Source organism: Maniola jurtina, chromosome 18 (genome assembly GCF_905333055.1).
Source record: "Maniola jurtina chromosome 18, ilManJurt1.1, whole genome shotgun sequence".
Classification (NCBI taxonomy): Eukaryota; Metazoa; Arthropoda; class Insecta; order Lepidoptera; family Nymphalidae; genus Maniola; species Maniola jurtina.
Window position 1 is genome coordinate 8,109,697 of NC_060046.1, and position 24,456 is coordinate 8,134,152.

The following is a 24,456-nucleotide window of genomic DNA, read 5'->3' on the forward strand; positions in this document are numbered from 1 at the left end:
ATTGCACATTTAAAACAATAAATCTTTCCTGTATGCGCCCTTAAAATTTTATAGTAATTAAAAAGTTGAGATGCATTTCACACGTATAGCGGGGTCTTCACTAGGCGAGGCTACATAACGAGATTAGTTTGCAATTAAAAATTGAAATGCACTTTATTTTACCTACATCAATGTTACACAACAATAAAAAAACATTATAAATGAGAATACTGCCATCTCTTCCAGGCAAATTAGAAAAAGGATACAATAACAGAAAAATGTAGGGTTTAATTGTACATTACATTACAATAGGAATAAACAAAGAGTAATAAGCTACTAATAACAATGAGACTGTACCCGGAATCCCAGTTGGCGTCTAAGTGCCGCCGAGCTGCGTGAGCGAGGGTTTTTTTTAAAAGAATATTGGCCATGTTAAATGACTAATATTCCCCTTTCCTCTCCAACTTAGCGTCAGGCTTGTGCTAGGAATAGGTAAGGCAATAGTGCAACGGGCGGGGTTTGAACCGTCGACCTTTCGGTTTTCAGTCCACTCCTTTACCGGTTGAGCTATTGAGGCTCTAAAGCCTATGGTAGGTATGCTTTTGCCTCGGTTGAAGCTAATCCATATGAGCATAACAGATGCACTGTGTATGGACCCAGCTATTTAAATCGCGATCAACAGTCAATATATTAATTAATAATGCGAGATATTAAATTAAAACTTTTAAAAATGTGGAGCTTTATATTGGATATCACACGCTACGAGTATTTAATGAAAAATTCCCGTATCCTCTCATTGGATTACATATCCATGAGTTGAATTATCTCATCACTCTAAAAGGGTACGCCTGCATCAGATAAAGCTTTCCCGTAATGAAAGGACGAGACCAACTTTAAATGAAGTATTGCCTTTGGGAGCATCTTTGCAATCGTGAAATGCAAAAACAAATCCCAGTTAAAATTATTTCGAATTTAAATTACTTACCGGTAACCTGTTTCAGGTATGTACTTTAAAATGAGTAGGAACTTAAATCTTTTCTAAGTATCAATTCATTCTATTGATGAATTTAGTTCTCTAAAGTTCGTAACTTCGTAAATATACCCAACAACCAACAACATCAGGAGGAATTCCTGAAGTTATTGGTAACGATTGGCGATACATCATTATTGAAACTGGAACTTATATAATGTTGTGAATTACACGAGAATCGATTCAGTAGAAGTATCTAATTGAAAATCTGTCGCAAGATTTGAAAGAATAGTAAGTGAAACTTTATCCTGATTTTTTACGAGTGGAGTACTTTGGAACTGGTTGAGCTTACTAAAATACGTGAGCATAGTACCTGTATAATATGTAACAATCTACACCGACTTATAGTACATAAACTAATAACTAATATCGTATACGGTGGAATCAACATGAACCTCGAAATTGAATGTCTACCTTGGAATTTATATTAAACCCACTGGTAGGTATGCCTAAGTGGTAACACGCAGTATTCGAAGACTTCTAACAACTGTGAGATTTTTTTCTTAATTCATTTACTTTATGGTAAATTTATTGAGAAAGAGCTTTAAATCCTATGTTTACTCATACATAACTAATGAGCTTCCTTAAATAAAAAGAAACGCAGTTTCTCACGGAGCGTAGCACCCCATCAATATTCAAATTGAGGGTCCCTCCGCTGAAAGATCTCGGGCACATGGTGCCATTAAATGCTGATAGGCAAAGAATGCCTCACTTAGGGACCTCGACCGACCCTTTTATCAGAAAATAAGCTTATCATGTTTATGGATGCGAGAATAAATAGGTTGCGTGAAAAAATATATTGGGTTTTAGTAAAATGAAAATGTTCACGATATTGATGGTGGGCAGGATTTATTTTTTGAACCATATTATGAAAAATATATTTATCTACTTGCCTTTGATGACTTGCCTGGTGCAGTGGCGAATGTGGTCTTACAAGTGGAAGGTCCCAGGTTCTATTCCCGTCAGGAGCATCTTGTCTGGGCTGGTGGGAGGCTACAGCCGTGGCCAGTTACTACCACGGCAAAGCCGTGCCACCAAGCTATTTAGCGTTTCAGTACGATGCCGTATAGAAACCAATAAGGGGTCCAGCTACTTCTACTGAATCGATGCTTATGGAACTTCCTGATCCTGATGCTGCAGTGGTACTAATCACCGTGAGAGAACTAATTGTTAGTTGATATTTTAAATACCAAGACGTTTAGACTTCATCTTTGAATTTCGAGTTCATACTGTTTAAACCTGATGATGATGGGGTAACATATAGATAAACCATGAAGACGGGAAATCTGTAAGTTTTGAATTGATATCGTTCATCGTTTGAACTTTAGCTTTTTTATATTTTATTTGTTTTGTATTGGTTTGAATATGAAAGCCGGAATTCTATAATAGCAGTTAATAAACACAAATTAATATACAACTTCAAACAACTATTATGTAGTTCTGTGTAATGATTTTATCGTTTATTACGATAGCGATAAAAATGAAAACCGCAATGTTGTTTCCCATAATTGCATCTGGTGTTTTAATATGAATTAATGAGGAATTCCATAGAGACTTGTTGTACGCAACTGAGTGCAAATATCAGTATATTTGTTCAATAAAACCGAAATGATAATTTATTGGTTATTAAATCAACGAAGTTTTACTCGTTTGGCCAATGCCATTGCATAAAATATTTAAACTGGTGATTTGCTTTGAACGTATGTTGTCTTAAAATTTTTGCTTCCTAAGCTTAATTGATTTCAAGTTATAATTAACTTACGTTTGTTGTTTAAGCCTACTTACAAGATTACTGAAATAAACATACACTTTTGGGATAAAACTAAAAAATTGAGGATGATAGATAGGCAGACATAGTATAAATTCTCCCATGTAAACTTTAGGGTCTTACTTCGCGCTTTCTATCCTAATATTATAAATGTGAAAGTGTGTCTGTCTGTCTGTCTGTCGGTATGCTAGCTTTTTACGGCCCATCCATGTAACAGATTTTGACGTTTGGTACAAAGATAGCTTGCATCCCGGGGAAGGTATCTTTATAATATATTTCGTTAAACATTGTTAAAAGTAGCCTATGACCTTAAAAAGGGTACTTTCCTACTGTCCTTACATAGGAAAATCAAAGAGTTCACAAGGGATTTTTAAAACTTAAATACACGCGGATGAAGTCGCGGGCACCATCTAGTATGTCATATTAAGTAACGTTGAAAGTTGTGTTCTAGATTTCTTTAGTGAAATCTAAAAACCTACATTATATCTAAAATATTAAAAATCTTTTTATTAAGCTTTGTATTATGAAAATGGTCTCATCCAAGATTCATTTGCGTATTTGGAATGAGGTTAAACGTATGTATAGGCAAATGAGTTGAAAGGCTTCAGACAAAGGAGGTTCATATGAATGAGATTATGGGAGTGCTTCAACAAGAACTGTTTGCCGTGCCTCTTTGTCTCTTCAAATTTGTTCAACTTTGAATCGCTATTCAAGTACAATATTCTTGTCTTTGCTCATAGAGGTACATAGAATGTGATGTGCCAACAAAAGGAAGGTAGGTAGTTTTTTAGTTTTGTGGTGCAGATGTCGAGTTTCAAACTTTATATGCATTAAAATGAGAAGCAAAAGAGTTCTTCAAAGATTTTAAGTATAAATAAAAATTAAATTAAAAATTTAAAAAACCCCCGACACATAAACCTCTAAAAAGTAAAAAAATAATAGGTAAATATGTATGGGCCCTTTAAGAATAGTATAAATAGTAAAGTTTTATCCAAGCGCTCGTTGCGCCAGGGGACCGCTACCTATGATAAACTATGAAAGTCATCTGTTGTAGAAAGAATAGTCTTTAGCGGTCCCCCGACGCAACGAGCGCTTGGATAAAACTTTACTATTTATACTATTCTTAAAGGGCCCATACATATTTACCTATTATTTTTTTACTTTTTAGAGGTTTATGTGTCGGGGGTTTTTTAAATTTTTAATTTAATTTTTATTTCACGCTTTTTAAACTTTATTCATAAATTACCGTTTATTTGTGCCATTCTAAAACCCAATTTCTATAATAATATAAATCCAATAAGGCAGCTAATATCTCTTCAAAAGTAACATCAATGTTATGTTAATTAGGTATACGTTCCATGAAATATTTTTGACCGAACATCACTAAATCAAGAATTATCTGAATGACTCACATAGTTTAACACGACCAAAACGAAATATCTGTTTCTAACATGTCGTTGCTTTAAAAATGTACCCATTTTACGTAGTCGTATAATAGTTCGCTTTTCAAGATATACCTACGATTAAATTGAAATCGACTTTCACCCGATAAAATAAGGAATAAAGTGGCGTGTATTTCATTTTGTTTGTTATTGCATGTCAAATTTTTATTTGACATAACTTTCAAAAACCGGTCAAGTGCAAGTCTGCCTCACACATGAAGAGTTCCGTACAAGTTTTTTTTTATGTAATGACAATTCAGTTGTCGGATTTTTCTCTTTACTTGGGCCACAGGAGTAGAGTGCTTGGGCTATAAGATATTGCTACCTGCCTTTCATGATTCTACGTAAACGGGAAGTACCCAATTTATAAGTTTTGATTCTCTTGAAAGATGATACACAGACAGACAACGAACTGGTGAAGGAAAACACCGTCAGGAAACCTGCATGCTTGAGAGTTGGCCATAATGCTCCCTCAAAGGTGCGTGAGGTGTGCCAATACGTGCTTGGCCAGTGTGGTAGCTTTCCATTCTGAGAGGAGACTTGTGCTCAGTAGTGAGCCGGCGATGGGTTGATCCTGATGATGATGAATTTTAAACGTATTTTGTCAAAGTAAATAAGCTGAGTTCAAGCAGATAAAATAAAAAGAAGGTGCGCCTAATGCATCATCCAAACCTGCGCGACAAAGCGACTACGATGCGGGAACCTCAGCCGCGCGGAGGGTCATCGCCTCCTACGATATTTAATGGTGCCATGCACACCTACGCGACTACAACAGTCGAGGCTACCTACAACATCTTTTTTTTTCTACAGATACCTACTGAACCCTAAAAATAGTTTGACTATGGTTTGGGTTTGGGTTGATTGTTCGTGGCCTTTGGTTGACTGTTGGTCATTATAATTGAATTGATGTTTTCTCGTTTAACTGTGATTATAATATTTTATAAATTAGAAACTCCGCGCCTACGATCCAAAGTATTTATTTATTATTATTACATTATTTTCAAATAAATAATTATGTATCTAGGCAACGTCCATCTTGACAACTTGACATTTGCCAATTGACATAATATTATGAACCTCTGTTACAATAGTGAAAGATCCCAGGGCCACCAGTCGTCACGTATTTTCTGACGAACGAAATGTGGACGATTGAGTAGTGTTACTATGTACTAAGAACGCATGCCTACAGACCTGCTAGCTTGCTTAGATGGCCAATTTTCAGGTATCAGGTAATCAAGGTACATAAAAACATTACTTACCTCACGTAAATTCTCCAATTTTTTTAATTTTTAGCAGATTTTTTTTTAATATTAATAATTAATTGACATAAGTAAACTATAAGAGAGTGAGAGAGAAGTCAATATATCCTAATACATGTCTTACTCAGTCTCATGCGCGTAGATAATGATGCCCTCGCGCTCAAACCCACAGAGGCATTAAAATTGAATTTAGGGGATGATTGGCCCTCTGGATCGGTCTGTCTTCTTGTAAAAGGTTTTAAAATAGTTGTCTGGTGGACATATATAAAAATGGAGCATCAGAATTTACGTGCAGTTAAGTAATTACTTATTTTGGGAGCTTTAAAGCGTCTGCAAAGCAATACGGCCGACGCGGGAAGTGTCTGGGAGTATTGGCGACATATTTTTAAGGATATTGCCTAAAATATACGTAAAAATCAGTTTGGCGAATTTACGTGAGATAAGTAATGTTTTTATGTACCTTGATTATCAGATACCTGAAAATTCGCCGTCTAAGCAAGCTAGCACGTAGGCTAGGCATGCTTTCTTAGTACTTACTAACACTACTCAATCGTACATATTTCCTGTGTCAGAAAATACGTAACCTCTGGTGGTCCTGGGATAAAAGTAATAAGAAAACCAGAAAAGAGCTGATAACTTCCAAACGGCTGAACCAATTTTTTTGGATTATAGCTAAGAACACTCTCGATCAAGCCACCTTTCAAACAAAAAAAACTAAATTAAAATCGGTTCATTCGTTTAGGCGCTACGAGGCCACAGACAGATACACAGATACACAGATACACAGATACACAGATACACAGATACACAGATACACAGATACACAGATACACAGACACACAGATACACAGATACACAGATACACAGATACACACGTCAAACTTATAACACCCCTCTTTTTGGGTCGGGGGTTAAAAAAAATATCACGTGACTTTTACAGCTTTCAAACCTCGTAAAATAAATGTCTTGAGCTTCATACGATACCTAAGATGTGTTCAAAGTCTTTCTGAAGCTTTTCTCGGGGTGTAGTAAAACGACGTATACTTAAATTTTAAGTACCTACCCAGTACCTACGCAGCCTCCCTAATATACGATTGCGACGTAGGTATTAAGATCTCCCATCAGAGTAATCTCGACATTTAGGCGTTTTACTGCTAAACCCACTTTACGGTTGAAATTTTGATGATGACCAAGTAAATTACGGTTAGTCTAATACATTAAATCTTGTTAGACAGGAGGTTACGGCTCTCCTTTGTGCGATTGTTTGTAGTAATCTTGAATTTCATTAGTCAATTAATAATTTGAGTATTTTAAGGGTAGTGTACATAAATAAACGCCAATTGATTAAATTGGGGATACTTAATTGATTAAACCTTTTTATAGCTATCTGATATGACATAAATTATGGCCTAGCTATGTGCAATGCGGAGGGGTGAGGGATTCAAGCAATTAATTCACCGTCACCCCTCCAACGCAAGTACCTCAGAAACTATTTCAATTAAACAGTAAGCCTATAACAGTTATAACTTTTTGCAGTTTCATATACTGGTATCGGGGTGAACAAGTGGTGAACTACGCACAGCGTGGTGGCATCAGTGTGGAGACTGAGCAGAGAACTCGAACAAGTAGACTGCTCATAGCACGCGCTTCACCTCATGATTCCGGCAACTATACTTGCGCGCCGAGCAGTTCTGGTGAGTATTCACGTTTGACTTTGGTTTTAAAGTAAGCTCTTCAATGAGATGAGCAAGATGTTAACTAGGGGCATCAGCCTAGAAACTGAACAGCGAAGTCGGACTTAGTTGACGGCTATCCCGCCAACTGTAATGGGGATGATGCCTATGTCAAAAATAAATTATTTCTTGGTAATCTATACTAATATTATAAAGAGGAAACCTTTGTATTTTTGTATGTTTGTATTGAATAGGCTCAAAAACTACTGGACCGATTTCAAAATTTCTTTTACCATTACTTAGAGGGATTCTTCCGAATCCGTATAGGCTATATTTTATCCCGGAACACCCGTGCGAAGCCGGGGCGGGTCGCTAGTTCTTAAATAGTATTGGCGTCACTCAGAAAAGCAGGTATTATTTAAATATTTTTATCGAATTATTGGAATGTCCTCTCAAACCAACACAAAAAACATCAAGTTCAATGTGTAGAGGTTATCCGAGAGTTTTAATCTAAACAAACTAATGCCAAAATAAATAATTTAATTAGAGCGTGATTGCTATCACAACATCTAATTATTCAGTTCACAATCCAAATACCGAAAATATGCGATATCGCTCCGAATCTCGGAAGGAGACTGAACTAAAACCTTCGAAACACCCGTATTTATGCAAGTTCAATCTTGTTGGCCTCCTAGCAACAGATTGTATGACATCGAATGAGCCAAATATCGATTTTATCAATCTACCTGCATTAGATAAATTAATAATTTTATATTATTTTTGACAACTCAAATCAATTTTTAAAAATAACCTTACAGTTCGGCCGTCCTGAATTTAACACGTCCTCGTGTTTCTAATCAATCTTGTCATGTCAGTCGCGGGCTTCCTTGCCCTAAGTCAAATCCAAATCATGGGCTATCCTGCCCTCCGTCAAATCATTAAAACCTACCCTTGAACTGCCGAACTCTCAGTTTTAATATCAAGTCAACAATAAATCCAAACGACTAACTTCTCATTCGATGTATACAAAATCTGAACCACTTATTGCAAATTACTTTCCACTTCACAAAAGACTAAATTCTTTAAAAAAAAACTTAAAATTTTAATCACCAAAACCACCGAACTCATTAAAAAAATTTATCAAATGTGGGTTGTTTTGAAAAAGATACCAAAGCGAAATGAAGGCAACGTGAGACACGTCCCGCTTCTGAATTATTGGCGTCACTCAGAAAAGCAGGTATTATTTAAATATTTTTATCGAATTATTGGAATGTCCTCTCAAACCAACACAAAAAACATCAAGTTCAATGTGTAGAGGTTATCCGAGAGTTTTAATCTAAACAAACTAATGCCAAAATAAATAATTTAATTAGAGCGTGATTGCTATCACAACATCTAATTATTCAGTTCACAATCCAAATACCGAAAATATGCGATATCGCTCCGAATCTCGGAAGGAGACTGAACTAAAACCTTCGAAACACCCGTATTTATGCAAGTTCAATCTTGTTGGCCTCCTAGCAACAGATTGTATGACATCGAATGAGCCAAATATCGATTTTATCAATCTACCTGCATTAGATAAATTAATAATTTTATATTATTTTTGACAACTCAAATCAATTTTTAAAAATAACCTTACAATAGAGTGCCTTCCAAAATTCGTAAAATCCACATTCGATGCTAGTTATAAGTTTGCTAACCATTGCAAAAAAGTACGTTAAATTGCGTCAAATGTTATGACGTCACATCTGTGAATTTCATACAAGCTCCCTTATTAAGCGAGCGTTTGGCGTTTGATAAAAAGTCGCTGACTAATTGAAATTTTTAAACATACCTACCTATAAATTGTTAAATGAACTACCTACTCTTTTCTGATTATATTGCTCTGGTACGAATTGTAACAGTGCACCAATGTATTAGGTAACAAATTGCTCACAAAATATCTCCTTACCAATTTCCCTGTGGTTTAAAGTATCACAGCTTTTGATACTAAAGTACAGTACGTAATGTTAAAATAGCTTCGTTTTCTAGACAAGGTTACCTACAGTAAAGGGGAATTAAATGAAGCAGAAGTTAGTAACAAAGGCGGGTAACTGTTCAACTTTACTCACGGAACAGGGAGCAAACTGTATGTAGGCACAAAGTCTGAATTGAATTGATTTGTTCCAATCGTAGAAAATGTCTATAGTCTATACATTATTATATCCCTATATATGTCTATAATACATTGTTTTTGGTATATTATGACGGCTGTAGGACTTTTATCTTAAAAATTTTTTTTTTCTTCTAACTGAAGCTTTAGACTTGAAGTCTGTTACCTTTTTTAGTTTTGAGACATTTATACTTGACGTACTTTTACGCACCTACTTAATTTTCAAGGTCTCATAACATGCTTGTAAACATTGGAAATCATGATATAATAAACCATGTTAATTAGTTGTGTATGTGTTTAGTGATGATGATTTGATAGGAATTTGTAGTAGGTAGGAACATTGTAACGACAATAATGCTAAATTGTTATTTTCCTCTGCACTCTAATTGCAAGATTAGTTAAAGTGACAAACGGTATAAAGCCTCGAAATTCGCCACGAACGTAGCTTGGCATAGTGTCCGTATAGCACGTTTATTTTACCCTGACCAGTATTACCCAGTGCGACACAATTATTATGCAATAGCCAGCAGAGCTCAGAGTACCCCGTTAAAAGATAAACTAACTGACTGACATAATCAAATTACAGCTCAAATCGTTGGGTCTTGAAACTAGAAAATTTGCATGTAAATTCCCCGTAAAACTTGACCGTAAAAAAGGTTTTGGGAAATTCCAACGAAATTTTTAATAATAACAATATAGTTTACCTTAAATCCAGTGGTTTTTACCATACTTACTTAGGTACATAGCGGTCTCAATATTGACTAGCTAACTAAACTCAAATATATTTTTATTTAGTCTTATATCTTAACATCCTACTTATTAAATCAAAATGTTATTATAATATTAAACAAAAAAACATTATAACCCTATTTTGTTGGCAAAATAGTCACACTAATATTATAAAGGCGAAAGTTTGTATGTGTGTGTGTGTGTGTGTGTGTGTCTGTGTGTATGTGTATGTTTGTTACTCCTTCACGTAAAAACTACCTGACGGATTTGGCTGAAATTTGGAATGGAGATAGATAGTATCCTGGATTAGCACATAGGCTACTTTTTATCCCGGAAAATCAAAGAGTTCCCACGGGATTTCGAAAAACCTAAATCCACGCGGGCGAAGTCGCGGGCATCGGCTAGTAAAAAATAATCTTTTAAAATATTTTTTTCCATTATAGTACAATTCGAACATTTTTATTAAGGTCATGGCCGAAAATAAGGCGTATTTATCAAATATTTGTTTACGACATTGATTTTTAATGAAGATAAATATCAACTAATACGATGTATTTAGAATAGTTCCATTTTGATACAAAACAAACATTGATTGCTCTACCTCCAGTAATTTTAGCAGATAAACAAGCCCAAATCAATAACTGAGAATGCGAATCAAATATGCTTACACTCTATCATTCTCTGACAGTACCTACAAGAAACTATTCGAACATTGTGCCTCTGTTTGGACGGTATAGGAATTCTATTTGTATCCAATACGAAATTGACCTGTGTAGTTGGTAGATTGAAAGCTTTTACGGACACTAAATTTCGAGGCCAAACTAGGGGAAATTTACAGGGAAACCGCAGAAATATAACACGTACCTTTTAGTTAGTAATCGTATACTCTAATATTGTTCAATGTTTGTGGGCTTTTAATAACGTTACTCAATATCTTCTACAATTAATAAGTTTAAGCAAAGTTAAGCGTAGTCGTGATCAAATATTATACCTACTAGTAATTATTTAAACAAAATTAACTTTGAAACCACGGTCTCAATGGGATGGCTATAAAAATTTTTCAAAAGAAAAATAATACCGACTTCAAAAACCAAAACCACTAAAAAGTAGAAAATAATTTTTGTTTAGCTACACGTGTAATGTACCTAGGTATGAAGTCGAGCGAGCATATTAAAACAAAATTAGAAATCCATGAGTGAAGCTTACAAAATACCCGAGTACGGACACGACGGACGGACGAACAGACAGACAGACAACAAAGCGATCCTATAAGGCTTCCGTTTTTCCTTTTGAGGTACGGAACCCTAAAAAAGCATCACCTAGATGAAATACAATACGCCACCCGTATGAAGCCGACTGGGCAACCAGTTAGATAATAATATATTAACTTCTGAAAGGACAGGGATTTGGGAACACAATTTGCATGTGACGAAAACTTGACCTAGTCTGTTAGTAAATTGAAACCTTGCAACGCATTGCGGATACAACGTGCATAGAGCGAGTTCGGTCAACTTTGTTGCCCGACGTTGGTAACTAGTTGGCCTTTCATGCAGAGAAACTAATCATGAGTACGGCTGCTCGTATGTACTTTTAGATTGACTGCCATTTCGTACCTATATATTTTATAAGTAGGTTCACATACCAGTGCTATTCGGTAATATGCAAACTAAAAGATAGTACCCACACCTTCCGTAATATTCCCTGTGAAAAGAGATGGTACTTATTTACAAGCTTAGGGTCGATGTATTTGGGGGGTTTTTACGTGTTCCCGTGGGAACTTTTGATTTTTCAGGGTAAAAATTAGCCTATGTCCGTCGCCGGGTTATAAGATGTCGAAATTTGTTAAATGGATGGGACGTGAAAAGGTAACAGATAGACACACGAACAGATACATAACTCTGCATTTATTATGTTTATATTATGGATTAGTTCGACATGGATGAGTATATTTTTTGTATCATATTTTTTGTTATTGAGAATGTAACAGTATAACTTATACTTAGCCTAACTAAAGATTGGACAAGACAAACCCCTTGGAATAGCGGTAATGCTGTATTTCCTCGCCGGGCAGCCGGGCTGATTCTTTGTCTGCTGCGTTTTCACGGCCCATTCATTTAACTGGTTTCAACGTTTATTATAGAGCTAGCTTGCATCTTCGAGACGTACACGGGCTTTTTGTCCCAGGAAATCAAAGGGTTCCCATGGTATTTGAAAAAACTATATCTACGCGAGCAGGTTTATAAATAGTCATTAATATAATTTTAGTATATTATTATGGTTTCTCAAATAATCTTTTTGAATTACATTTTTATGGTATCTGTCTACGTTGTCGTAGGTACCGCGTAATAAAGAATTCATCCCATTTTATTCCATATTTATTTATCCCAGTCTTTATCCCAGAATTTATCCCAGTCACAGATGCCATCAAATGAATCGCAGGGAGCCGCTGGATCCAGGCGGTGCAAAGCTACGGTGTATGGAAGTCTGTTTAAAAAAAATATATGCCCAGTTGTTGGCATCTATCGGTTGATGACGAACTAAAGGTGACCGCAGACAACAAGTCGATCCACAAATTAGTGCAGATAACAGAAACATGCCAAATGGACGTGCCGAAACAATGTGGATACATAGTACACACACACACACACACACACACACACACACACACACACACACACACACACACACACACACACACACACACACACACACACACACACCACACTCACACACCACACACACACCCACACACCCACACACACACACACACACACACACACACACACACACACACACACACACACACACACACACACACACACACACACACACACACACACACCACACCCACACACACACACACACACACACACACACACACACACACACACACACACACACACACACACACACACACACACACACACACACACACACACACACACACACACACACACACACACACAGCATAGTGAGCGTTATTCGCATTTGCGGTACTGAAAAGTGCATTAAGTGTGGTTCTTGCATAAGTTCTGCAGCTTTTACGTCTCCGGCACTGAACGATTAGCGCAGATAACAGAAAAACAGTTAATTAGATACCAAAAGTGCAAAAAACGTCAGCCAAATTGATGCGTAACAGTAATACGGTTAAACACACACACAGCATAGTGCGCGTTATTCGCATTTGCGGTAGGTACCGAAAAATGCGTTAAGTGTGGCTCTTGCATCAGTCCTGCAGCTTTTACGTCTCCGGCAATGTGCGATTAGCTTAACTGAACGATTACTGAGAGAAATGTGTTATGAGTATCCCCGCACGTGCTTTTTAGTTACTGCAGTATGGTTGCAGCAAAATCGCTGGCGTAGTTTAAAATTATACAGCGTACGATCTCATTGAGATTTAGCTTCATCGTACTATAGAGGTTATTTCGGAAAATCTTAAATTTATATAAAATAACATTTCCGTCGTAGCTATCCCGTCAGATGATGGTCGTCCTAGATTTCTTGTAGAGATTTCCACAAACCATGGTCTTGAGCTGTTTGTGGTTACCCGGCTGAGTTTGTTTTGTGCTCTTCTCAGATTTGGGCGCGTTTAGAGCCCTCTTAGCTTTAGTTTTAAGCTTACGTAATTAAACTATAACATAAAAAATACAGTGATATATCTAATAACCAAACCAAAGAAAATCCTACTCTGTGTCTAAAAATATTTCTTGTTTCTGAAGATAAACATAATATTTTCTCCAAACACTTTTGTGACAATAAGGGCATTGTTATAACTATTCGGAGCATACGTAGAGAGCTTACGTGCCCTATCTCATCTACGCTATCGGTGCTTGAGACTCAATCTGAGCTTCACACATCTTTATGAGTTACTTCACAAAATATTTTTTGAAGCTTTGTCACTATAAGTTTAAACTTTCTTTATTAAAGCCCGCATTTTTAAGCTAGAGCTTGACGGGTATATTGAAAGTTTATAAAAGCTAACTGGTTTGATAAAAAAAACTTTAAGCGCAGCTTAAACAAACGTTAAACCCGTTTAGCCCATACAAACGCACGTGTTTAACGTTAGTTTAAACCTTACTTAAGTTTTTGTGGTGTGACAATTAAAGTTTGTATGGTGGTTCTTCTAGTTTATACTATAATGTTATACTAGTTACCACCCGTGGCTTCGCCCCCTTAGGAATTAAAAAAATGTACCTTTATCCTTGTTTTCCAACAAAATTTTGTTTTTTGTTTTTGTTTTTGTTTGTTTGTTTGTGTTGTTGTTGTTTGTTTTTGTTTGTTTTGTTTTATGTTTGTTTTTGTTGTTTTTGTTTGTGTTTGTTGTTATAAAAGGAACCTCTTTGCACAGCTTTCAAGGTCCAAGAGGATGGGCGTTGATAAGCCAGTCAGTGAGTGAATAAAAAAAAACATTTATATATTTAGATTAAAGTTTTTGTCAGCCAAACGAAAGTGGTTACGAGTTTTGAGTGGTATTTTTTCATTAAAATAAGTTGAATGTAACTATTTGAATGAATATACCTAATTAACGCAAAAAAGTGGTAGGTTTTCCAGGAGCCTAATAGGTGGCCGGCGTATACTTGAAAATATACTTAGGTGTTTGAAGTTGTCACGTTTTTACATGGTGTAAAAATGAACTACTTAAATTACGGATAAGCGTTACTTAAAGTATGATTAGATAGTTACATTATACATAGGATTTATTATGTTACGTAACGCAGTGATCTAAAATAATAGGACACAAACGTCAACCATTGGTAGCCTAAGTAATTTTTGTTCCATCGCAAAAATTATACGATAAAATGGCAAAATATATGACCCATTTTAAAATAGACACCATAACTCTTAAGACACCATCGATTCAGCTTTTGAAATAAGAGGATCATTTTTGAAGTAGCATTTAAAATCTTCAGGCACTTGACCTTACGCAAATTCAAAGAGGAATACCTATCCTAAATTTAATAACTTCCTACAGTATTGAAGAATGGATGGAGAGTCCTTGTACTTCCCTTTTAAATTTTAAGTAGATTTCACGCATATTATGAAAGGGCTATGTTAACGGTTTTATTTCTGTCTGCCAATGTCTGATGATAGATGATCATGATCAACCCATTGCCGGCCCACTACTGAGAACGGGTCTCTTCTCAGTGTGAGAAAGGTTTAGGCCATAGTCTACCACGATGGCCCAATGCGGATTGGCAGACTTCACACACCTTTGAGAACATGGAGAACGATAGATGAGAAATCGAATCTTTTTGATAATTCGAAAATAGGTGTAAAGTAGTTGAAATTACCCGTGTTAAACTCAGAGTAAATTCGTCTTACGCAGGTGTAGCGTTTGCGAGAATTTCAAAGGTCCATCAAATTTGTTAGAGTGGCTGAGATAAAGTAATAAAAAAGTAGGTACAAACTTGGCCACCTGAGACCTTAATGCATTTAGACATAAAATTTAAATTACGTAGGTTACTTTTGCCAATTTTTAAAGTAGAAAGTGATCAACTTTCACATTATTGCTGAAAAGTAACTTTTAAAAGCTTTAAAGTCATTAATTTTTTTTTCGCACATTGGGAGGTTTATTTTTTTATTACGTTAGGGAGTAGCTTAGCCACCTGACTATGGCCTTTTTTGCTAAATTATAAATACTAGTCTACTTTCATAACAAAAATTAAAAAAATTAATAACTCTAAAGTAATTTAAAAACTGCATTATCAGTAGTGTTTTATATTAACTGATCGCGTTATTCGCGTTATGACTCGGCCTTCGCGTTATTGGAAGTTGTCTTTTTTAACCTGCCTACGGCAAAGCCAATAGGAAGGGTTATGGTTTTAGCAGTCTATGTAAAACCGTAAGCATAAACTACTGAGCTAATTTTGATGATTAAGGTCAATCGATTCGTTATTGTTGTCTGGGTGACATAGGCTACATTTTTCTATGAATAAAATGTATATATAGCGGATATTAGGCACATCGAACAAAATGGGGGTTCATGAATTATTTTTGTTGTCGTATTGTGTGGGATATGAAATGATAGAGGAGAAAATTTTGAGTTCATGAATATAAATGTGAATATAGTAGGTACAATATTAATATATATAAAACAAGCGATCGAAAAACATTTTACTGTATATTTTAATCTCATTTATTAAGTTTTTAATTATATCTTAATCATGGCCCTACTTGATATTTTTCAAAGCACTTAAAGGTGTTATGTCAGAATTATAATATTCAAAATATTTGTATACAGAGTCTGCGTCGGTGATCGTGCATGTATTGAGCGGGGAGCGGCCGGCTGCCATGCAGAGCTCCAGCCCACCTTCTCTACGAGTAAACCCAACACTTTGGGCCGCCATCGCCACCGCGTCCTCATACCATAGACAACGTAGCTGGTTCCATTTAAGTACTTCCTTTATTTTATACTCTATATCAATTTCCATAACCTACGGTGCCATCTATATCACTGTAATCATTCAAGCTGCTTTAAGGTACATGGACAATTTAGATATGCGGTCTTGGAGATGACCAACTACGGAATAAGTTCTTGGTTTATTGGATATGTAATGATAGCATAATTTTAAGCTGCTTTATGTATAGTGCAAATGAAACAATCGAGGTTATATCCTTGTAACGATATGTATTTGAAATACAACGACTAAATAGCTAGTGAATATCACCTTTAAAAGGTAAAGTTTGTTATATTTAACTCGAAGTTTAAATTATAGAGGTTTCGTTTATTTTATTCTATTATATTTTTAGCATTGAATTTTAATTTTTAAAGAATCTATTTGCAGAATAAGAAAGTTAACTATTTTTGTCTAATTGGATTTCATAATAGCGCAAAAAGCACCTTGAAAAAGCGAAAAGCTTGAGGTATTAATTTTGATAATAAGTGTCTTTAAGAAGGTTAACGGTACGCATTTACTTTGCCGGCTTAAAGTCTTTAGGCGATTATTCGCTGCTTATTCTCTTTCGTTTTTCCAGCCAACTACGCCGATCTTAATCCTGTAGCAAGATTAAGAGAAAATCGATTTGGTTATTCCGATCTGGCATGAGCAGAGATTCAATATAAGAAGCTTAGTCTATGTATTATGTATTTAAGCCATCGCTTGGTCGGTCTCCTTTATCACGTTATTTACCTTTCTATCAAATTGGATAAACAGCACGGACGAGAAACAACTGACTGGTCATAATCCTGAGTAAAAATCGGAATCATCACGTTTTGTTTAGACTAACATTACGGAATTGCGATAACAAAATTATACCTACGCTTATTATTTATTTAGAAAAAATGAATGATGATCAATCAGCTTAAATTGGCTAAACCGAAATAGCCAAAAGCAATTAGATTAAATTTCGATTTTCATTTATTTGTAGCTTTAATTTATTCCAAAGTTGAGGTAATGACATTGATTTGAAATTTTGTTTTTGTTAAATTCTCTTTCGTGGGTAAATTAAAATGAAAATGTTTTTTGTACACTTGACTGACAACGATATACCTAACTTTCAATAGATCGAATTCTCAGTAAAGTACAGTCTCAATAAACCTACACTGAGTATGCAGTCCTCGAGTGCTCTGCAAAGATACTGAGGGTACGGTACATCGAGTCGATCTAGTCCAGTTGTTTAGAAATTTTCTCAAAAGCCGAGCTCTCTCTTTTATTTTTCTTTTATTTATCCTTGCCTTTTGCTATCGGCGAGCAAATTTACGAGACATTGTAAACGACTTGGAAAAAGAACAAAAACACATCTGCAAATCTTAGTCGGCAGTCCATAAAAATGTTTTATTTTATTTTTCTCTGTAGCTGCGAGTTTTAAGTAGTAGATTTTATTATGAAAGTTCAAGCAATATTTTTTGTTTCTTCTATCTCGTCGACGATATCTAGTTCATAAGCTACTTTATTTTCTTTAATGCAAACTCATTGCAAACTCGATGAGCTTATGGTAAGGTTCAGTTAACTGTCATGTCATAACGAAGATCCACAATTTCCCAAACAGTTTTCCTAACATAATAATACTATTATAGTAACATTCCGTTCTTTTTTTATTACTCTTACTTTCAAATTCAAATTCAAATTCAAAATGTTTTTATTCAATTAGACTTTAACAAGTTCTTTCGAATCGTCAAAAGCATCTACCACTGGTTCGGAATGCCTTTCCTACCGAGAAGAACCAGCAAGAAACTCGGCGGTTGCTCTTTTCAATGATTTGATATACAATATTATGCCATGTATACAAGCAATTGAAGTCCTGCGCATTGCTGGAGCGAATCGAAGTTCAAATCCACGCTTTTTTATCATTTACATAATCTTCGATAGTATAATATGCTTTTCTCAGGAGCATATTTTTAATAGATTTTTTGAACCTGTGTAAAGGCAAGTCCAAAATTGACTGAGGAATTTTGTTATAGAAGATTATACCCATTACTTACTTACTTGTTTTACTAAACTGTACTTATATTTTAAATAATATTAGTGTGTGTTTCTAAGCATATATACCAAGTAGGTACCAAATTTTTATTTGACCAAAAATAATTGTGAAATACATTTGAAATTTAAAAAATGATAAGTTACGCGTATAGAGATCGAAAGTTTGTAAAATTTCAGTATAAAAAGATTGTTAGAATTGTCAAAGACAAATAATAGTAACCTAATTTTATTTATACAAGATGTCTATTATGTAATTGTATTAAATAGGAATATTGTGAATAGTTTTAAACATAATCCTTACAGTAATTTTAGATTATATTCAATGTAAATAATGATAATGTAAATATTGTAATGTATATAAGCTTAATAATAATAATTTTATATAATTTTAGACAGCTAATAATATTATTAAGTATGTAAAGTTTTACAAAAGCATTTCTTTACACATCAGAGCTTATGGTACACAGATATGTTGTATCGTATACAGCTCGTAAATAAAGCGTTAATAAACTATAAATTTATATAAACATTTACTTGAACATAAACAAATTACTTACTAATAATAATTAATTATTTACGTTGCTTTACAATTAAATTACGTTTCTTGTCTTACAAACCAAAAAAAAATATATATGTAGGTATCTATGACCTGCTAAAATTCACTTATTTTTCGGAATATGTCCGACTTATTACATAGGACATATTATATAAATAATGAAAATGGATATCGCTAAGATGGTATAGCTTAAACCAAAAATATTTGTTATTTTTCTTCCTTACTCTACATAAAGCTAAAGTCAAACTAAGGCGAATTATACGAGTATGTGTGATACAGGAAGCGATGTGCTCTCGCGCTGATTGCTTATGTTTATGAACTAAAGAGGCGTAACCTTAGTGCACCCCCCCAGAGCTGTCCATTCAAACTTAGTTTGGTCCTTATTTGAATACTAACGTATCATATATATACTCAATGAAATTTTGTAGGCACTTTCTGTAAACAAATATGTGTTCCTGCTGTTTTTCAGATATCCGTAAAAATTTGGAGTTTCAAAGTTACACTGGCTTGAAGATCTGTATGTAATCTTTGAGTCCGTTTAGTTTTAAAACTACACATTCCACAGAAATTAAAAAAACCACACATACAGATATTTGTTTTTAAAACGCGTCTACGAAATTTTATTGAGTTTGATAAGTTAATATTCAAATGAGAAACAAACTATGTTTGTGTGGAAAGTGCTGGGGAGCGTACTAGGGTTATTTCTCTTAAATGTTCAAATTGCCACGGGTGGTTGTACCCAAATATTCGCGAAACATCGAATCAGCATAAGCGAATGGACTAGCTCAAACTGCGTCAGTTTGGCCTCGGCTTTACGTGTTAATAAGCTTCGTTTACTAATACTAAAATGATAATACGTAACTACTACAGCCAGTACCACATTATGACATTCTGTGTACGTTGGCTCTAAAGCCGGCTCTACACTCGCACGCGAAGTCGCGCCGTTATTTCACGCCGTGAATGTATACCGCGATCCACGCGTGAACTGTGTCCCTCCACACTCGCAAGCCTTGTTCGTGACGTTGACGATGCGTTCACGTTCGCGCTGCAAACCCTTTGTCGCGGATCAAAAACGGACACTGATCGGGGACAGCGAAAAGCGCGAACGCGAAGGCGTGAACAACATCTACACTCGTGATTTGCAGTTGTCGCGGGCTTTCGCGGCCGCGAGTGTAGAGCCCACTTAATATTTATTGTTCAATGTTAAAATGACGCTGTCTTTAAATACAAGTAGAAAAAAGGGTTGTGTACTAAACTATCAAAATGTAGAAGTACTTAACTATGTTACTTATTGTTTTTAAGGATATTGATAGAAATAAATAAAATATTGATAATAATTACTATTTTGTTTTATTTAATACTCACACTAAGAAACATTGACTATCATTTTAGGTATCTATTAGGTTCTGATCTGACATATATTTGTCTTCATTTACACTTATGCCTTTGCCTCGCCATTCACTGTGTTGTTTCAAGACAGGCCGCAAGTAGTAAAGTACCTACAAACAGCGACATATCTAGGTTTGCACACCCCAGTGTTAGCAACTATTGACGGGTGAAAACCTAGCATTGTCACTGACTCTACAGTATGGTTAGCAGGTAGAGATTTTACATCACCAACGTTGAAAAACTACAAGCGTTGAAACACAATGGCGTTATAGTAAAGTGGTTCTAAACCTTGATTTAAATTCAAATGCCCCGGTATGCAAGGCTATTTCTGTACCAAATTTCATCAAAATTGATTAAATGGATGTGGCTTTAATTAATCTCGGGGGAACTCTTTCATTCTCTGGACCAAAAGTAGCCTATGCTGGCCCCCGGTATGTTAGATTCTTCGTGTTTGTGCGCCGTGAAAAGCTAGTAGACAGACAGACATAGTTTTGCATTTATAATATTTGTATGGATTAAAAGTATGTAATAACCGTAATAACATACCTAATAAAAAGGAACTGTTAGTAATAACTGAAAATGACTGTAAGATGCAGTTAAGGGTGCAGTTGACTTGAGCGAACATTACAATCAAACCTCAATCGTTCCCCACATTCACAACTTTACTACTCTAGAACGCGATGAGTGGGGTGCCCTAGTTTACCATTTACTTCCAGATAAAAATATGGACAAGCAAAAATCTAGCATTTGTGGCATAAATAATTCGGGGGTTGACTTATAAGCAGAAGTTACAATTGCTATGTTTTTTTATTAATTGCAGGATAGGGTTGTTTGTACAATCATGCCGTAAAGAAACAATGCTGAGGTCTACATTCCACGTGTCTAGAAGATGCCTATTCACTCGTGCCTTGGAGGTACTTAGTCGTAAGTAATACCTACGCGTTTCAAACCCAAGCGGTTGGTATTAGAAACGTTGAGCAAAAACGTTTCAAGCGAGTAGATTGGATGTCGACCACATATGGATGGTTCTGTGGTAGAATGGCGAAGGAAGAAGAAACAAGATTGAGGAGTTACTGAGCACACTCTTCAAAATATATAAGATTTTACAAAAATGTAAGCGTTACTTGGGTCCCTTTAATATAAATAAATTGAGTTGGGACTAAACTTTTGTTTGTGACATTACTTTCCTAGTCTAATAGCAGTTTTTAACTAAGCCGCACAAAATAATTTAATACCCTTTGTTCAGCTTGGTGTCCATAAACTTTTAAATTAAAACAAAATATCCTTTTTCACGCAGGTCAGGTTTTTTATGATGTTATCTATAGGTACGTTGTATTTTAATAAAAAATGAATGGGTTCGTGTTTATAAACTGCTTGGTAAAATACTTTACAAATGGATTAGAATAATAAATGTCTAATACAGGGTTAATTTTTATAACTGCTCGATCTATTATATCGATTAGCCTATTTTTTGAATGGAATCGGTATGTATCGCAATTTTAAAACCTGGATCTAGATCTTAGTATTAAAAGTTTTTATAGAAATAAAGAACAAATAAGGAACTGGTAAATAGGTACAACGATTTTTAAACTTTCGACTGGCTTAGTACATTTTCTCCTATCAATCTCTCGTTGTTCGAGACTCACTTGAAAACTATCTGTTCCTCGAGATTTATTAAACGTAGGTACTTTGACTTTGCTCAGAATACAGCAAAGTTAAGATGAGAGAGATTATATCAGAAAAGTACCTATGTCTGATTTTAACTCTAAATAAACTTTGAGTTAAATCAAAAACCGGTCAAGTGCGAGTCGGGCCTCGCTCTTCTAGGGTTCCGTACATAATTATGAATTTTGGGTGTATGAAATATTTCTTTTGCGAGCTAGAAAATCGAACGTAAAAGAATAACCCAAAAAATCCTTAGTTTTCAAGATGAAAAAAAATCGTATTCTACTTAATGATCTCACAATGATAGCTTGCTAGCTTCCACTTGCTAGGGTGAGAAAAAAAATCTTGCTCCTTTATCTTATCAACGTATCTATCCAAAGCTTAATCCCCCAGGCCTAGAAACTTAGATTTTGCATGTATAGACCCTATCGTAGAACTCCAAGAAATAAAACCATAAAAAAAATGACCCATCAGAAATTCCATCCAAGTGAAGCTAAGGCAGGTCAGCTAGTTTTCAATACTATAGCAATATTCGTCTTCAAAGTTTTATAACAGCGTAGTGATTTCTGTTGGCACAAAGCCGTTCAGAATTTTTCTAGTTTAGAATAGCATTTTCGTTTATATTTGCCAAGTCCGAGTGGCTGCTCCCTAGAGCCGCACAACAATTTGCCTCATATTTAGGAAAATATATTTTACCGTTCACTTTGAAAGCTCTGGACTATGTGATTCCTTTCATAAGTCAGAAAATATTTTAAGCATACAGAACCAACGTTTTCTGAATAATATTTTTTATTTTGAACATGGGTTTAGTGCATTATATTTATTTTATATCTTATTAATAAAATTCTGGTTTTTATTGTCCTTTTTGCTACTTACAATGATGAACAATGTACCCACATTGTTCATCATTGGATTGGGAGGTAACTCATTATCCGCAGAAAGAATGCTGCGTGCAACATCAGCAGTGAACAGCTGCTCGATTGCGGTAAAATGACAGCTACAATATCACCTCTGATTGATCGACGCTCGCTCACTATTGGCTACAATGCATTGTTGCAACAAGAATACTATAAATTCAGCCAATCACAACAATTGCGATTGTAATGATGGTTTATGCAGGTTTCACGAAATCAACTTGCAGGTATCGCATTATGACACTCAACTCTTCATTATTTGCTTAGCCTCTCGGGGGATTCGACTAGATATAAACTTCTGCATGTCAAAGTTCGCTCGTTGGACAGGCACCTGAAAAGAAGATAAACAACATTAAATAGAGGTATTTTACTATTTTGTCATATAGGCACAAAATACTTAGTAGCACCAAAGGTACCAAAGGTTTGTTATTATTAGATTATTATTATTTACTAGAGGATGCCCTCGACATCGTCCGCGTGGATTTAGATTTTTATAGATCTCGTGGAATCTGTTTGATTTTCCGCGATAAAAAGTTGCCTATTTCGATTACAGGGACACAAGCTAATTCGGTACCAAATTTCATAGAAATCGGTTAAGTGGATGAGACTTTAGGAATCCCGTGGGAACTCTTTGATTTTCCGGGATAAAAGTAGCCTATGTTCGTCCCCGGGATATAAGTTAACGTTGTGCCCGCCAGAATCGGTTACACGTTGGGCCGTGAAAAAGTAGCAGACAGACTGACAGACACACTTGTAGAACGTACATCGCATTATTTTTGTTACATTCAGTGCCAAAAACCACAGTTACAGGTGTTACTGGGCACTGTTACAACGTAATAAAGTGCAATTCAGCTCACATAATACCTATCACTGTAGTTAGTTTAAAATTAAACATTTTATGTTTATTTCGTAAAATCTTATCTCTTTTATTTCTCTTTTATGAGATCGAAGTGCACTTCGATTCACGAGTCCCGGTGGCTGGCACCACCATGGGTATTTTACTTTTCCCCTTATCGCTGAAATGCTTAAGAGGTACTACCTATACGCGGCACATACGACCTTGTTACCGCGAACTGACAATGAAATCATGAAACAAGTGAAACACTGAACTCCAGAAGGCAAATCACGTCGCTTATGCGTTTCTTCGAAAAGGTTTTTGCGATCTACAATCTACATAATATATCTCGACGCACGTGACCAAGTGAGCCCGGTCTGATATTATAGGTTTAGTTTTATAGTAACAAAAGGTACATATAAAACAAAAATTATTCTTTAATAATTCAAAAACTTAAGACCGTAAGGTTCTTCTCAAATTTAATACAAACCTATATTCAGTCTCATTAAAATGATTGTGAGCGAAATCAAACAAAGACGAATTCAAATCTCAGTCATTAGAGAAACACAAAGACAAAAGAAAATCATTATATTAAGTAATGTGGGTCGGAATTGGGGTAAGAGGCGGAGAAGGAATCGAGGA

The 24,456-nt window shown here is 35.3% G+C and overlaps 1 protein-coding gene across 3 annotated transcripts in view; it reads left to right on the top strand.

Annotated features, from left to right (window-relative positions):
• LOC123874563 (lachesin-like) overlaps window positions 1–18,103 on the top strand; it is a 55,724-nt gene extending 37,621 nt beyond the window's left edge. For all 3 annotated transcript variants that reach the window (XM_045919999.1, XM_045920001.1, XM_045919998.1), the window contains exons 6-7: window positions 7,015–7,172; window positions 16,277–18,103. In XM_045919999.1, the coding sequence (XP_045775955.1) occupies window positions 7,015–7,172; window positions 16,277–16,551 (433 nt within the window). In that variant the 3' untranslated portion in view covers window positions 16,552–18,103. The remainder of the gene's footprint in view (window positions 1–7,014; window positions 7,173–16,276) is intronic.
• The last annotated feature ends 6,353 nt before the right edge of the window (window positions 18,104–24,456 follow it).